The sequence below is a fragment of the Cherax quadricarinatus genome, chromosome 88 (genome assembly GCF_038502225.1).
Source record: "Cherax quadricarinatus isolate ZL_2023a chromosome 88, ASM3850222v1, whole genome shotgun sequence".
Taxonomy (NCBI): Eukaryota; Metazoa; Arthropoda; class Malacostraca; order Decapoda; family Parastacidae; genus Cherax; species Cherax quadricarinatus.
This window is the reverse complement of record NC_091379.1, coordinates 7,308,940-7,327,615: the sequence shown is the minus strand read 5'-3', so window position 1 is coordinate 7,327,615 and position 18,676 is coordinate 7,308,940. Positions and strand designations below refer to the sequence as shown.

General features: G+C 39.7%; 1 protein-coding gene across 1 annotated transcript in view; it reads left to right on the top strand.

Annotated features, from left to right (window-relative positions):
* The window catches only part of Dbp73D (putative ATP-dependent RNA helicase Dbp73D), a 54,619-nt gene that overhangs the window by 22,447 nt on the left and 13,496 nt on the right, over positions 1-18,676 (top strand). The window contains exons 4-5 of the mRNA XM_053790747.2: positions 4,452-4,602; positions 15,801-16,009. Of these exons, the coding sequence (XP_053646722.1) occupies positions 4,452-4,602; positions 15,801-16,009 (360 nt within the window). The remainder of the gene's footprint in view (positions 1-4,451; positions 4,603-15,800; positions 16,010-18,676) is intronic.

Here is an 18,676-nt window from a genome sequence, read left to right as displayed (position 1 = left end):
CCTCAAGAGTGCCTTTGATACAGTAGACCATGACATTCTGCTACTCAAATTAGAACATTATAGAATAAGTGGACATCTCTCTCATACATGAAATGTTACTTGAGCGACAGACATTAACCTGTGACCACTGATGAGTGTTGTTCAACAACCTGATTGATCAACATAGGAGCTCCACAAGGTAGTGTCTGGGCTATCTGCTATTTCTAATCTACATCAGTGGCCTTCCAGATGGTTTACAGGGACTTAAACTAATTCTATTTGCTAAGGACACACCTTTTGTCATTTCAAATCTTGATCTGGCTGCACTCAGCAACACAGTAAATGTCAGATTTGCTAAAAATGTCTACTCTTATCACTAACAAATTGATAAGACATATATAATGTTTGGAAACAAAGCAAGAGGTGTTCATTTGAACATAAAGATAAACATAAATTCAAATCACAGATCTAGAATATTTCTAAAAATAATTCCCAAACAGTGGGAATTCTCTCAAAAATACACTATTATGTTCCCCAAATATCCCTGCTTTATACTACTCTAATCTATACATCACCTATGGTATCTGTGCATGGGGAGCAACAACAGCTAATGTTATTACTTGGGAAAAAATCAGCTCCCAGAATAATCACTCATTCTGGCTTGATGGAGCACCCAGCAACCTTATTCAAAAGTTTAAATTTGCTTAACCCTTTCAGGGTAGAGAGGCCCTCTCCTAAACTTGTTCTCAGAGTCGAAAATTTTTCGGAAAAAAAAATGATTTTTTCTTATGAAATGATAGAGAATCTTTCCCTATCATAATGACACCAAAAGTATGAAATTTGATGGAAAACTTACGGAATTATGCTCTCGTGAAGTTAGCGGTCTCGATGATGTTTATGTATTGGCGGTTTCGCCCACTTTGAGCCCTATTTTCGGCCAATTCCAGTGTACTAGGTGACAAAAATATTAACTATTTCGCTAGAACTCCATTTTTCTATCGAATGAGTACAAGAAACCACCCACTTACCGATTTCAACTATCCAATAAAGTGGTCAGAATTTGGAAATTTTGCCAATTTCACACAAATTTCAAAAGATGCCAATTTCCAAATAGCATCCAGAATAAACAAGACAGACATTCCTGTCACTAAAATAACATTATCTCTGTTCGTTAGTCACGTCCCCAGGCCCCTCTTACATCTCTCTAGCTTTCCACTTTGGATTTTTATTCTGACAAAAAATAGAAGATGTACTGTTATGCAGACTACTGCATTAGTGTAGAAATGGTATAAATAATATCAGCACGCTTGTGAAAGAATATTAGACTCGCCATTTGACGTGTATTGGATGTGTAGCTTGATTTGTTTACTCTTGAACATCAGCAAAAATCGATCATTTTCGCTACTTTGAGCTCAATTTCAAGGTTACTTGTCATCGTGAAACCAATCAAAATCATTTCTATTTCTGTACTATATCTTCCATTCTATCAAATGAGACCATGGAAACAAGAATACAACAATAAATACTATACAAAAACACACTAGAAAGTAGCTGTTTTAAACCAAAAACATGGTCGGAGTTTTTTTTCTCATTATGCACAGCGTGCTTAAGGATTTTTTTTTTTATACTGCGCACACTGACCACACAGACCCATTCTTTCATATGTAGACCTGCCAGCTTTCTTCCACCAGATTTGAAGGTGCTAGAATTTAGGCATACAAGTACATGACCGACCCTGGCTGCAATGACGTACTTGTACGTGACTGACCCTCAAAGGGTTAATGTACAAAATATTCACACTTTTACCGAGTGCAGTGTCTGCATGACACTCATTTCAAACATTAACCAGAACACATGGGCACAAAGAAGCAACAGGTATCTCTTTGACATTCCACATGTACAACTTAACATGTTCAAAAAAAATTCCATGCAGATAAAAGGCCCAAAAAGTTGGAACTTTCTGCATGAAAATGCCAAAAGTTCCCTATTTGCCAACATCTTTACTAATACGTATTTTATAAAGCTCTTATTAAATTTCACATAAATAATATATTCATTAGCTGTCTGTCAATTCTCATGCTTGGATTTTACCACCTCAATTCAATCACTCCATCAAATGTAGGTCATTGAATCAATGTAATTTATTTGTTGTTGACCAATTCTTTATTTGCATCCTGGCTCATTGTGCTTATGAGCCTGGTCCATGGCTGGGCTCCAGGAGTAAAAAGACTCGTGAAACTCATCAAAGGTATTATTACAACCCAGGAATCCAAAGGCCTGTTATCCTGGGTGTAAAGGGAGCAAAATAATCACAGCAGAAAAACTTTTGACTTATATTATCCTTCACCAAGTAAGAACAGAAGTATGTACACTATATACACTATGTACAGCAATAGGTATTAGTGCACTCCACGGTAAGCAAGGCAAAATAGAAGCCCATAGAAAGCAGACCGTGCTTCAACCAGCTCTAGAATGGGAATGATAAGGGCAGACAGGTGTGTGGTACCCACAACACCTCTGTGATTGCCAAAGCCATCTTCTCATTGGCTAGAACCTGGGCACTGATTGAATGATGGGGCCCCATCATCAACCCTTAGCACCTGGTTTGCTGGTTGGCGGAGGTAGCATTTCAATGAGGGTGTGTACATGCGCCGAATAAAGGTTACGTACTCTTTGCATGCCACAGGTATAAAAGTGTATCAAAGGTCATGAGTGTAATAAATTACCCAAGCTGCACTGACTTGAAATTATTTACTAGGTCTAGGCAGAATTAGTATGTATATGCCTTATTTGTTTGGCCGAAATGCATTTTTATAATTAATAGTGCTGTATAGTCCTTGTGGCTTAGCGCTTCTTTTTTTATTATAATAATAATATAATTAATGGCTTTCTTCTGAATCTTATTGCTTTAAATTGTGTACCTGTTATAATAAGAGCAAATTCAAAATAATAAATTTGAATGTATAACTACAGTATGGATCATAAAAAAAAAAGTGCTAATACTATACAGTTGTACCTCGGGATACAAACAGCTCCAAATGCGAACAATTATGTAAGTGTACGTATTTATGTAAGTATGTAATTTTGTAAGTGTATTTTTGGGGGTCTGAAACGGATTAATCTAATTTATATTATTCCTTATGGGAACAAATTCATTTGGTATCACCACTCGAACAGCCTTCTGGAATGAAATAAGTTCGTGTCCCTAGGTACCACTGTATTTTAACCCCTTGACTGTCGCAACCCCAAATCCTGAGGTGTTGCAAAATTTAAAAAAAAAAAATTATTTTTTCTTATGAAATGATAGAGAATCTTTTCTCGATTGTAATGACACCAAAGAATGAAATTTGATGGAAAACTGACGGGATTACGCTCTTGCGAAGTTAGCGACCTCGGTGATATTTACGAATTGGCACTTTCGCCCACTTTGAGCCCTATTTTCGGCTAATTCCATTGTTCCAGTCAACCAAACTCATAGCTATTTCTTTAGAACTCCATTTTTTCTATCGATTGAGTACAAGAAACTGCCCATTTACTGATTTCAACTACCCAAAAACGTGGTCAGAAATTTGCAATTTGGCCAATTTCACGAAAATTAAAAAATATGGCAATTTCAAAATAGGGTCCAGAATGAACAATGCACACGTTCCTGGCTCTAAAATAACATTTTATTTGTTCATCAGTCATGTCTCCAGGCCCCTCTGATATTACTCTTGCTTTCTAATTTGAATTTTTCTTCTAACAAAAAATAGGAGATTTACTGTTATGCCGACTACTGCGATATTGTAATTGTATAAATAATGTCGACCCATTCATGACTGCATATTAGAATGGCTAGTTGGACTCTTATTGGAAAATGACATCATTTGTTCACTTTTGAACATCGGCAAAAATTAAACATTTCCCCTTCTTTGAACTCCATTTCAAGGTTCTTTTTATAGCAAAACCAATCAAAATCACCTCTATTTCTATAATATGTTTTCCATTCTATCAAATGAGACCAAGAAAACGAGAATAGTGTACAACCATAAATACTATACAAAAATACTCCACAAAGTCGGCATTTTAGTTAAAAAACGGTCCAAGTTTTTTTTTCTCATTGTGCACTGCGTGCTGCAGGATTTTTTTTTATATGGTGCACACTGACCACACAGACCCATTCTCTCACATGTGGGCCTACCAGCTTTCTCCTGCTTGATTTGAAGCCGCTAGAATTTATGAGTATATATACGTCAAAAACAGTGGCTCGTGAGACGTATACATGTATATACAACCAAAACAGTCAAAGGGTTAATTATGAATGGTTAAATTTGGTTAATTGATGATACTCTAAAATTTGGTGAGTAGAGTTACTTGTTGAAGTTAGTATAGTGTAAAATCAATATTAAAGATTAGGCAGACAGGTCCATAAAAGATATTCAGATAGATTTAATGCTTTACCAAATGTGTTAACCTGTCTTTGTTTCTTGCAGATATAGGCCACGTGATATATGCGTATCAGCTCCTACAGGTAGTGGAAAGACTCTCGCTTATGTTCTGCCAATAATCCAAGCACTCACTGGTAGAACAGTACCAAGAATACAGGCTCTGGTTATTTTACCTGTACAGGAGCTAGCTATACAGGTACTGTACTAGTCATAATCAATATAATTTTTAAGTTATTTTAACTAAGAAAGTGTATATTCTTTAAACAAGTTGGTCATTATTAATTTGTACTTTTGTTATATTTGATGTTTTATTTGAATGAATATTGTTTTACTGTTGTGTTCTAAGTATGTATGTATGTATGTATGTATGTATGTATGTATGTATGTATGTATGTATGTATGTATGTATATATGTATATATGTATATATGTATATATGTATATATGTATATATATATGTATATATATATATATATATATATATATATATATATATATATATATTGTATATATATATATATATATTTATATATATATATATATATATATGTATATATATATATATCTATATATGCAAAACAACCACTCTGAAAGAATAGAGAAATTCCAAGCGCTTTCGTGACTACTCACATTATCAAGGAACTATGAAAGTAAAGCATCCAAGGAAGCTATATAAGGGGTCTGGCCGGCACCTCACTATCAAATCCCACAACGGTTTAAACACCTGACGCGTGCCGACCCAACTTGGATAGGTCCTTGGCACAACTCACCTCAGTTTGTGGGGTGAGTTGTGCCAAGGACCTATCCAAGTTGGGTCGGCACGCGTCAGGTGTTTAAACCGTTGTGGGATTTGATAGTGAGGTGCCGGCCAGACCCCTTATATAGCTTCCTTGGATGCTTTACTTTCATAGTTCCTTGATAATGTGAGTAGTCACGAAAGCGCTTGGAATTTCTCTTTTCTTTCAGAGTGGTTGTTTTTCATATTCTGATATCACCTCTTTACTGTGATATTATTGTATATATATATATATATATATATATATATATATATATATATATATATATATATATATATATGTGTATATATATATATATATATATATATATATATATATATATATATATATATATATATATATATATATATACATGTATATATATATATATATATATATATATATATATATATATATATATATATATATATATATATTTATATTTATATTTATATTTATATTTTACAATTTTTTTTTTTTTCAACAAGTCGGCCGTCTCCCACCGAGGCAGGGTGACCCAAAAAAAGAAAAAATCCCCAAAAAAGAAAATACTTTCATCATTCAACACTTTCACCACACTCACACATTATCACTGCTTTTGCAGAGGTGCTCAGAATACAACAGTCTAGAAGCATACACATATAAAGATACACAACATATCCCTCCAAACTGCCAATATCCCAAACCCCTCCTTTAAAGTGCAGGCATTGTACTTCCCATTTCCAGGACTCAAGTCCGACTATATGAAAATAACCGGTTTCCCTGAATCCCTTCACTAAATATTACCCTGCTCACACTCCAACAGATCGTCAGGTCCCAAGTATCATTCGTCTCCATTCACTCCTATCTAACACGCTCATGCACGCTTGCTGGAAGTCCAAGCCCCTCGCCCACAAAACCTCCTTTACCCCCTCTTTCCAACCCTTTCGAGGACGACCCCTACCCCTCTTTCCTTCCCCTATAGATTTATATGCTTTCCATGTCATTCTACTTTGATCCATTCTCTCTAAATGACCAAACCACCTCAACAACCCCTCTTCTGCCCTCTGACTAATGCTTTTATTAACTCCACACCTTCTCCTAATTTCCACACTCCGAATTTTCTGCATAATATTTACACCACACATTGCCCTTAGACAGGACATCTCCACTGCCTCCAACCGTCTCCTCGCTGCTGCATTTACCACCCAAGCTTCACATCCATATCAGAGTGTTGGTACTACTATACTTTCATACATTCCCTTCTTTGCCTCCATAGATAATGTTTTTTGACTCCACATATACCTCAACGCACCACTTACCTTTTTTCCCTCATCAATTATATGATTAACCTCATCCTTCATAAATCCATCATATATATATATATATATATATATAAGTTTACTGAGTATGCCAGGAAAAGTATACAGTAGGGTTATAATTGAAAGAATTAAGAGGTAAGACAGAATGTAGGATTATTGTGGATGAACAGGGAGGCTTCAGAGTGGGTAGGGGATGTATAGATCAAGTGTTTACATTGAAGCATATATGTGAACAGTATTTAGATAAAGGTAGGGAAGTTTTTATTGCATTTATGGATTTAGAAAAGGCATATGATAGAGTGGATAGAGGAGCAATGTGGCAGATGTTGCAAGTATATGGAATAGGTGGTAAGTTACTAAATGCTGTAAAGAGCTTTTATGAGGATAGTGAGGCTCAGGTTAGGGTGTGTAGAAGAGAGGGAGAATATTTTTTATTTTTATTATCACACTGGCCGATTCCCACCAAGGCAGGGTGGCCCGAAAAAGAAAAACTTTCACCATCATTCACTCCATCACTGTCTTGCCAGAAGGGTGCTTTACACTACAGTTTTTAAACTGCAACATTAACACCCCTCCTTCAGAGTGCAGGCACTGTACTTCCCATCTCCAGGACTCAAGTCCGGCCTGCCGGTTTCCCTGAACCCCTTCATAAATGTTACTTTGCTCACACTCCAACAGCACGTCAAGTATTAAAAACCATTTGTCTCCATTCACTCCTATCAAACACGCTCACGCATGCCTGCTGGAAGTCCAAGCCCTTCACACGCAAAACCTCCTTTACCCCCTCCCTCCAACCTTTCCTAGTCCGACCCCTACCCCGCCTTCCTTCCACTACAGACTGATACACTCTTGAAGTTATTCTGTTTCGCTCCATTCTCTCCACATGTCCGAACCACCTCAACAACCCTTCCTCAGCCCTCTGGACAACAGTTTTGGTAATCCCGCACCTCCTCCTAACTTCCAAACTACGAATTCTCTGCATTATATTCACACCACACATTGCTCTCAGACATGACATCTCCACTGCCTCCAGCCTTCTCCTCGCTGCAACATTCATCTCCCATGCTTCACACCCATATAAGAGCGTTGGTAAAACTATACTCTCATACATTCCCCTCTTTGCCTCCAAGGACAAAGTTCTTTGTCTCCACAGACTCCTAAGTGCACCACTCACCCTTTTCCCCTCATCAGTTCTATGATTCACCTTATCTTTCATAGACCCATCCGCTGACACGTCCACTCCCAAATATCTGAATACATTCACCTCCTCCATACTCTCTCCCTCCAATCTGATATCCAATCTTTCATCACCTAATCTTTTTGTTATCCTCATAACCTTACTCTTTCCTGTATTCACTTTTAATTTTCTTCTTTTGCACACCCTACCAAATTCATCCACCAATCTCTGCAACTTCTCTTCAGAATCTCCCAAGAGCACAGTGTCATCAGCAAAGAGCAACTGTGACAACTCCCACTTTATGTGTGATTCTTTATCTTTTAACTCCACGCCTCTTTCCAAGACCCTCGCATTTACTTCTCTTACAACCCCATCTATAAATACAGTGGACCCCCGGTTAACGATATTTTTTCACTCCAGAAGTATGTTCAGGTGCCAGTACTAACCGAATTTGTTCCCATAAGAAATATTGTGAAGTAGATTAGTCCATTTCAGACCCCCAAACATACACGTACAAACGCACTTACATAAATACACTTACATAATTGGTCACATTCGGAGGTAATCGTTATGCGGGGGTCCACTGTATATTAAACAACCACAGTGACATCACACATCCTTGTCTAAGGCCTACTTTTACTGGGAAATAATTTCCCTCTTTCCTACATACTCTAACTTGAGCCTCACTATCCTCGTAAAAACTCTTCACTGCTTTCAGTAACCTACCTCCTACACCATACACCTTCAACATCTGCCACATTGCCCCCTATCCACCCTGTCATACGCCTTTTCCAAATCCATAAATGCCACAAAGACTTCTTTAGCCTTATCTAAATACTGTTCACTTATATGTTTCACTGTAAACACCAGGTCCACACACCCCCTACCTTTCCTAAAGCCTCCTTGTTCATCTGCTATCCTATTCTCCGTCTTACTCTTAATTCTTTCAATAATAACTCTACCATACACTTTGCCAGGTATACTCAACAGACTTATCCCCCTATAATTTTTCCACTCTCTTTTATCCCCTTTGCCTTTATACAAAGGAACTATGCATGCTCTCTGCCAATCCCTAGGTACCTTACCCTCTTCCATACATTTATTAAATAATTGCACCAACCACTCCAAAACTATATCCCCACCTGCTTTTAACATTTCTATCTTTATCCCATCAATCCCGGCTGCCTTACCCCCTTTCATTTTACCTACTGCCTCACGAACTTCCCTCACACTCACAACTGGCTCTTCCTCACTCCTACAAGATGTTATTCCTCCTTGCCCTATACACGAAATCACAGCTTCCCTATCTTCATCAACATTTAACAATTCCTCAAAATATTCCCTCCATCTTCCCAATACCTCTAACTCTCCATTTAATAACTCTCCTCTCCTATTTTTAACTGACAAATCCATTTGTTCTCTAGGCTTCCTTAACTTGTTAATCTCACTCCAAAACTTTTTCTTATTTTCAACAAAATTTGTTGATAACATCTCACCCACTCTCTCATTTGCTCTCTTTTTACATTGCTTCACCACTCTCTTAACCTCTCTCTTTCTCCATATACTCTTCCCTCCTTGCATCACTTCTACTTTGTAAAAACTTCTCATATGCTAACTTTTTCTCCCTTACTACTCTCTTTACATCATCATTCCACCAATCGCTCCTCTTCCCTCCCGCACCCACTTTCCTGTAACCACAAACTTCTGCTGAACACTAACACTACATTTTTAAACCTACCCCATACCTCTTCGACCCCATTGCCTATGCTCTCATTAGCCCATCTATCCTCCAGTAGCTGTTTATATCTTACCCTAACTGCCTCCTCTTTTAGTTTATAAACCTTCACCTCTCTCTTCCCTGATGCTTCTATTCTCCTTGTATCCCATCTACCTTTTACTCTCAGTGTAGCTACAACTAGAAAGTGATCTGATATATCTGTGGCCCCTCTATAAACATGTACATCCTGAAGTCTACTCAACAGTCTTTTATCTACCAATACATAATCCAACAAACTACTGTCATTTCGCCCTACATCATATCTTGTATACTTATTTATCCTCTTTTTCTTAAAATATGTATTACCTATAACTAAACCCCTTTCTATACAAAGTTCAATCAAAGGGCTCCCATTATCATTTACACCTGGCACCCCAAACTTACCTACCACACCCTCTCTAAAAGTTTCTCCTACTTTAGCATTCAGGTCCCCTACCACAATTACTCTCTCACTTGGTTCAAAGGCTCCTATACATTCACTTAACATCTCCCAAAATCTCTCTCTCTCCTCTGCATTCCTCTCTTCTCCAGGTGCATGCACGCTTATTATGACCCACTTCTCGCATCCAACCTTTACTTTAATCCACATAATTCTTGAATTTACACATTCATATTCTCTTTTCTCCTTCCATAACTGATCATTCAACATTACTGCTATCCCTTCCTTTGCTCTAACTCTCTCAGATACTCCAGATTTAATCCCATTTATTTCCCCCCACCGAAACTCCCCTACCCCCTTCAGCTTTGTTTCGCTTAGGGCCAGGACATCCAACTTCTTTTTATTCATAACATCAGCAATCATCTGTTTCTTGTCATCCGCACTACATCCACGCACATTTAAGCATCCCAGTTTTATAAAGTTTTTCTTCTTCTCTTTTTTAGTAAATGTCTACAGGAGAAGGGGTTACTAGCCCATTGCTCCCGGCATTTTAGTCGCCTCATACGACACGCATGGCTTACGGAGGAAAGATTCTTTTCCAATTCCCCATGGACAATAGAAGAAATAAAGAGGAACAAGAGCTATTTAGAAAAAGGAGAAAAACCTCGATGTATGTATATATATATGCATGTGCGTGTCTGTGAAGTGTGACCAAAGTGTAAGTAGGAGTAGCAAGATATCCCTGTTATCTAGCGTGTTTATGAGACAGAAAAAGAATACTTCCCGGTAAAAGTAGGTCTTAGACAGGGATGTGTAATGTCACCATGGTTGTTTAATATATTTATATATGGGGTTGTAAAAGAAGTAAATGCTAGGGTGTTCGGGAGAGGGGTGGGATTAAATTATGAGGAATCAAATTCAAAATGGGAATTGACACAGTTACTTTTTGCTGATGATACTGTGCTTATGGGAGATTCTAAAGAAAAATTACGAAGGCTAGTGGATGAGTTTGAGAATGTGTGTAAAGGTAGAAAGTTGAAAGTGAACATAGAAAAGAGTAAGGTGATGAGGGTTTCAAATGATTTAGATAAAGAAAAATTGGATATCAAATTGGGGAGGAGGAGTATGGAAGAAGTGAATGTTTTCAGATACTTGGGAGTTGACGTGTCGGCGGATGGATTTATGAAGGATGAGGTTAATCATAGAATTGATGAGGGAAAAAAGGTGAGTGGTGCGTTGAGGTATATGTGGAGTCAAAAAACGTTATCTATTGAGGCAAAGAAGGGAATGTATGAAAGTATAGTAGTACCAACACTCTTATATGGATGTGAAGCTTGGGTGGTAAATGCAGCAGCGAGGAGACGGTTGGAGGCAGTGGAGATGTCCTGTTTAAGGGCAATGTGTGGTGTAAATATTATGCAGAAAATTCGGAGTGTGGAAATTAGGAGAAGGTGTGGAGTTAATAAAAGTATTAGTCAGAGGGCAGAAGAAGGGTTGTTGAGGTGGTTTGGTCATTTAGAGAGAATGGATCAAAGTAGAATGACATGGAAAGCATATAAATCTATAGGGGAAGGAAGGCGGGGTAGGGGTCGTCCTCGAAAGGGTTGGAGAGAGGGGGTAAAGGAGGTTTTGTGGGTAAGGGGCTTGGACTTCCAGCAAGCGTGCGTGAGCGTGTTAGATAGGAGTGAATGGAGACGAATGGTACTTGGGACCTGACGATCTGTTGGAGTGTGAGCAGGGTAATATTTAGTGAAGGGATTCAGGGAAACCGGTTATTTTCATATAGTCGGACTTGAGTCCTGGAAATGGGAAGTACAATGCCTGCACTTTAAAGGAGGGGTTTGGGATATTGGCAGTTTGGAGGGATATGTTGTGTATCTTTATATGTGTATGCTTCTAGACTGTTGTATTCTGAGCACCTCTGCAAAAACAGTGATAATGTGCGAGTGTGGTGAAAGTGTTGAATGATGATGAAAGTATTTTCTTTTTGGGGATTTTCTTTCTTTTTTGGGTCACCCTGCCTCGGTGGGAGACGGCCGACTTGTTGAAAAAAAAAAAAAAAAAAAAAATATATATATAAATAAATATATATATATATATATATATATATATATATATATATATATATATATATATATATATATATATATATATTATATATATATATATATATATATTATATATATATATATATATATATATATATATATATATATATATATATATATATATATATATATATATATATATATATATATATATATATATATATATATATATATATATATATATATATATATATATATATATATATATATATATATATATATATCAAGTTGATGCTCCTAAAAATCAAATCATGCACAGATACCATAGGTGAGATAAGGTTTGATTAGAAAACTGGTATAGTGTAATTAGTACTGTTTGGAATACATAGTACCATATTTTTTAAAGAATGCCTAAAGTTTTGGAGACCTTCTTGGCTATATGTTGAATGTGGGTGTGAACTTTAAGGTTGCAGTCAAGGTGAAGACCTAAAAATTTGCCCTCAATGTGACTTGTAATGAATAGGTTTATTTAACTGTGTTAACCCGTAAACGGTCCAAACGTACATATACATTTTTACTGCTAGTGCCCTAAACGTATATACAGTGGACCCTCGCATACCGTTGGCATCACATAACGTTAAATCCGCATACCGATACATTTTATCACTAAAATTTTGCCTCACATACCGTTAAAAAACTCGCTCAACGCTATTCGTCCGAGACGAGTCTAATGTGCGGCCTGAGCCAGCCTCACATGTTCCGCTGGTGGCATTGTTTACAAGCCAGCCTCCGCGGTAACATCCAAGCATACAATCGTATTATTACAGCATTTTGGGGGATTTCATCTGCAAAATAAGTGACCATGGGCCCCAAGAAAGCTTCTAGTGCTAACCCTGTGGTAAAAAGGGTGAGAAATACTATCATACCACAGTCAGCTGCTGCTGTGCCAAGGTCAGCTGTTGCTGGACCAGTCAGCTGTTGCTGGACTAGTCAGCTTTTGCTGGATCAGTCAGCTGCTGCTGCACCACGATCAGCTTTTGCTGGATCAGTCAGCTGCTGCTGCACCATGATCAGCTGTTGCTGGACCAGTCAGCTGTTGCTGGATCAGTCAGTTGCTGCTGCACCACGATCAGCTGTTGCTGGATCAGTCAGCGGTTGCTGCACCACGATCAGCTGTTGCTGGACCAGTCAGCTGTTGCTGGATCAGTCAGCTGCTGCTGCACCATGATCAGCTGTTGCTGGATCAGTCAGCTGTTGCTGGATCAGTCAGCTGCTGCTGCACCACGATCAGCTGTTGCTGGACCAGTCAGCTGTTGCTGGATCAGTCAGCTGCTGCTGCACCACAATCAGCTGTTGCTGGACCAGTCAGCTGTTGCTGGATCAGTCAGCTGCTGCTACACCACGATCAGCTGTTGCTGGACCAGTCAGCTGTTGCTGGATCAGTCAGTTGCTGCTGCACCACGATCAGCTGTTGCTGGACCAGTCAGCTGTTGCTGGATCAGTCAGCTGCTGCTGCACCATGTTCAGCTGTTGCTGGACCAGTCAGCTGTTGCTGGACCAGTCAGCTGTTGCTGGACCAGTCAGCTGTTGCTGGACCAATCAGCTGTTGCTGGACCAGTCAGCTGTTGCTGGACCAGTCAGCTGTTGCTGGACCAGTCAGCTGTTGCAGGACCAGTCAGCTGTTGCTGGATCAGTCAGCTGCTGTTGCACCACCATCAGCCGTTTCTGAACATGACTCGTCCCAAATCTGTCCCGAACCTGTCCGTCCAGCCTGAACGCCTACCTTGCCGTCATTGTTTACAAGCCAGGGTGGCTGGTTGCATGCATACATTCGATACATTTTGTATTATTCCATTATTTATAGTGCTTGTAACTGCTAAATAAGCCACCATGGGCCCAAAGAAAGCTTCTAGTGCCAACCCTGTAGTAAAAAGGGCGATAAATACTATAGTACCACAGTCAGCTGCTGCTGCACCACGGTCAGCTGTTATTGGACCAGTCAGCTGTTATTGGACCAGTCAGCTGTTGCTGCACCACAGTCAGCTGTTACTGGACCAGTCAGCTGATGCTGCACCACGGTCAGCTGCTATTGGACCAGTCAGCTGTTGCTGCACCACAGCTGCTGCTGCACCATGGTCAGCTGTTGCTGCACCACAGCTGCTGCTGCACCATGGTCAGCTGTTGCTGCACCACAGCTGCTGCTGCACCATGGTCAGCTGTTGCTGCACCACAGCTGCTGCTGCACCATGGTCAGCTGTTGCTGCACCATGGTCAGCTGTTGCTGCACCACAGCTGCTGCTGCACCATGGTCAGCTGTTGCTGCACCATGGTCAGCTGTTGCTGCACCACAGCTGCTGCTGCACCATGGTCAGCTGTTGCTGCACCACAGCTGCTGCTGCACCATGGTCAGCTGTTGCTGCACCACAGCTGCTGCTGCACCATGGTCAGCTGTTGCTGCACCACAGCTGCTGCTGCACCATGGTCAGCTGTTGCTGCACCACAACTGCTGCACCATGGTCAGCTGTTGCTGCACCACAGTCAGCTGTTGTTGCTGCACCACCATCAGCTGTATTACTCGAAGATGTGGAGAGAGTGTTGTTGGTGTGGCTTAACGTGAAACAATTACCGAGAAACGATTAACCCCGGAGGGTTTGCCCCCAGGATATCCCAAGAAAGTCAGTGCATCATCGAGGACTGTCTAACTTATTTCCATTGTGGTCCTTAATCTTGTCCCCCAGGATGCGACCCACAACAGTCAACTAACGCCCAGATGAACAGGAAAAAATGCCTGGAACTATTGCTCATATTGGTGAGGTTAGTGGGGAGGATGTGGAAGAGTTGGTGGAGGAGGACACTGAAGAACTAACCACTGATGAGCTGCTAGATCATTTTCAACAGCAAGAGGCCAGACCTGAGGAAACTGCTCCGGAGGAGGGGAGAGAGAAATTGAGGAAGTTGCCTACTTCAAAGATTAAGGAAATGTGTGCAATGTGGCTTAAAGTGCAAAACTTTATGGATGAAAATCACCCTCACACAGCTATTGCAAGCTGTGCTGGTGACTATTACACTGACAATGTTGTGAAACACTTTAGGAAAGTCATAAAGGAACGAGAGGTACAGGCCTCTCTGGACAGATATGTTGTGCGACAGAGGTCCAGTGACTCAAGCTGGTCCTAGTGGCATTAAAAGAAGAAAGGAAGTAACCCCGGAAAAGGACTTGACACTTCAAGTCCTAATGGAAGGGGATTCCCCTTCTAAACACTAAGACCATCCACACTCTCCCCTCCTCCCATCCCATCAGTCATCACCAGATCTTCAATAAAGGTAAGTGTCATGTAACTGTGTATGTCTTCGTCAGTTTGTGTGTATTAAAATTAATATTTCATGTGGTAAAATTTTTTTTTTCATACTTTTGGGTGTCTTGCACAGATTAATTTGATTTCCATTATTTCTTATGGGGAAAATTAATTCGCATAACGATAATTTCGCATAACATTGAGCTCTCAGGAACGGATTAATAGCGCTATGCGAGGGTCCATTGTATACGTTTTATGTGTCCTACATTTAACATTGCCACGATAAGCCTGAGTCGCCTAGACATGTGAGAATGGGTGTGAGCACTCACTGTGCACCATATTAAAATAATTGGGGATGCCTGGGTACCATATGCTCTTTTTTCCTATTAAAAAACAACAATGTTTTTTTTTTCTCAAAAAAGTTGGGGCAGTACGGTAGTGAACATATATATACGTTTGGACCGTTTACGAGTTAAACAAACATCTTTCAGTGATTACTTTGGTAACCCTGAACCTCAATAATTGATAGATGATTTTTAACTTAGTTAAACTTTAATGACTGAATAAAAATAATAATTCTGTATATGTGTATAATTCTTGTAATTTTTACTTGGAAATTTAATATTGTATATTTATTTAAGATTTACAAAGTCTTCCTGACGTATATAAAAGCGAGCAACCTAAAGGTTGGTTTAGCAGTTGGGCAAAAAACTTTTAAGAAGGAACAAGAAGCTTTGGTTTGTGAAGACTGTTGTGGCAATCATTCGCACAATGACATCTTGGTGGCCACACCGGGCAAGCTGGCTGATCATCTGAGGTTTACAAAAGGCATTAATCTTTCATCATTGAGGTCAGTTTGAGTTAATATTTAAATGTAAAATTAAATCAAGAAAATAAGAGCTGGAAATATAGGTTTTTCTTCTTTCGATTTGTTTTTTGTATACTTTTACAGTCATATGTGAGTTAATCCAGTAGGTGCCCTGCTACAGTTACAGTACATTGACTTAAGTAGAGTATATACTCTTGTTTATGTTTGATAGTTCAGAAGTTTTATTTTTAGTCACTACAGTGGACCCTCGCCTAACGCTATTAATCCGTTCCTGAGAGCTCAACGTTAGGCGAAATTATCACTAGGCGAATTAATTTTTCCCATAAGAAATAATGGAAATCAAATTAATCCGTTTCTGACACCCCAAAGTATGAACAAAAAAAAATTTTTACCACATGAAATATTAATTTTAATACACACAAACTGATGATTGATGGGATGGGAGGAGGGGAGACTGTAGATGGTGTTAATGTTTAGAAGGGGAATCCCCTTCCATTAGGACTTGAGGTGGCAAGTCCTTATCCGGGGTTACTTCCCTTCTTCTTTTAATGCCACTAGGACCAGCTTGAGAGTCACTGGACCTCTGTCGCACAACATATCTGTCCAAAGAGGCCTGTACCTCCCGTTCCTTTATGACATTCCTAAAGTGTTTCACAACATTGTCAGTGTAATAGTCACCAGCACGGCTTGCAATAGCTGTGTGAGGGTGATTTTCATCAAAAAAGGTTTGCACTTTAAGCCATATTGCACACATTTCCTTAATCTTTGAAGTAGGCAACTTCCTCAATTTCTCTATCCCCTCCTCCGAAGCAGTTTCCTCAGATGTGGCCTCTTGCTGTTGAAGATGATCTAGCAGCTCATCAGTGGTTAGTTCTTCATTGTCCTCCTCCACCAACTCTTCCACATCCTCCCCACTAACCTCCAATCCCAAGGACTTCCCCAATGCCACAGTGGATTCCTCAACTGGCATAGGATTCCCAGGGTTAGCCTCAAACCCTTCAAAATCCCTTTTGTCTACACATTCTGGCCACAGTTTCTTCCAAGCAGAGTTCAAGGTCCTCTTAGTCACTTCCTCCCAAACCTTACCTATAATGTTTACACAGTTTAGGATGGTAAAGTGATCTCTCCAAAACTCTCTTAGAGTCAATTGAGTTTCTGAGGTCACTACAAAGCACCTTTCAAACATTGCTTTTGTGTACAGTTTCTTGAAGTTGGAAATGACCTGCTGGTCCATCGGCTGCAGGAGAGGAGTGGTATTAGGAGGCAAAAACTTGACCTTAATGAAGCTCATTTCCACAGAAAGTCGCTCTGCCACGTCTGAAGGATGACCAGGAGCATTGTCTAATACCAGGAGGCACTTAAGGTCTAATTTCTTTTCAATTAGGTAATTTTTCACAGTGGGGGCAAATGCATGATGTAACCAGTCATAGAAAAAGTCCCTAGTGACCCATGCCTTACTGTTTGCCCTCCACAGCACACACAAATTAGCCTTGAGGACATTGTTTTTCCTGAACACTCTGGGAGTTTCAGAGTGATACACCAATAAAGGCTTCACTTTGCAATCACCACTAGCATTGGCACACATCAACAGAGTAAGCCTGTCTTTCATAGGCTTATGTCCTGGGAGTGCCTTTTCCTCCTGAGTAATGTAGGCCCTGCTTGGTATTTTCTTCCTAAACAGGCCTGTTTCGTCACAATTAAACACTTGTTCAGGTTTCAGTCCTTCGCTGTCTATGTACTCCTTGAATTCCTGCATATATTTTTCAGCCGCTTTGTGGTCCGAACTGGTAGCCTCGCCATGCCTTATCACACTATGTATGCCACTACGATTCTTAAATCTCTCAAACCAACCTTTGCTGGCCTTAAATTCACTCACATCATCACTAGTTGCAGGCATTTTTCTAATTAAATCGTTATGCAACTTCCTAGCCTTCTCACATATGATCGCTTGAGAGATGCTATCTCCTGCTATCTGTTTTTCGTTTATCCACACCAATAACAGTCTCTCAACATCATCTATCACTTGCAATATCTGTTTCGAAAACAAAGTTGCACCTTTGGCAAGAACAGCTTCCTTGATTGCCGTTTTCTAGGCCACAATAGTAGCGATGGTTGATTGGGGGTTTTGTGTACAACCTGGCCAGCTCGGAGACACGCACTCCACTTTCATACTTAGCAATGATCTCTTTCTTCATATCCATAGTAATTCTCACTCTTTTTGCTGTAGGGTTGGCACTAGAAGCTTTCTTGGGGCCCATGGTGACTTATTTTGCAGGTGCAATCACTAAAAAGGCTGTGATAATATGAAATGTTCCGATTGTATACTTGGAAGTGACCGCGGTGGCTGGCTTGTAAACACTGGCACCCACGGAACAAGTGAGGCGGGCTCAGGCCGCACGTGGACGCATCCCGAACGAATCGCGTTGAGCGAGTTTTTTAGCGCTAGCCGAGGCAAAATTTTTGCGTTAAAATGTATCGCTAGGCGGATTTAACGTTATGTGATGCGTTCGTTAGGTGAGGGTCCACTGTATTGTAACAAATTTACGATGTCAAGATCCCCAAAATTAATATTGCTGTTAGTGTCCACTTTAAAAAAAAAAATCAGAAATGATAGAGAATTTTTTTTTTTTTTTTTGAAGATAAAGACACCAAAAGTATGAAATTTGATGGAAATCTAACGGAAATACA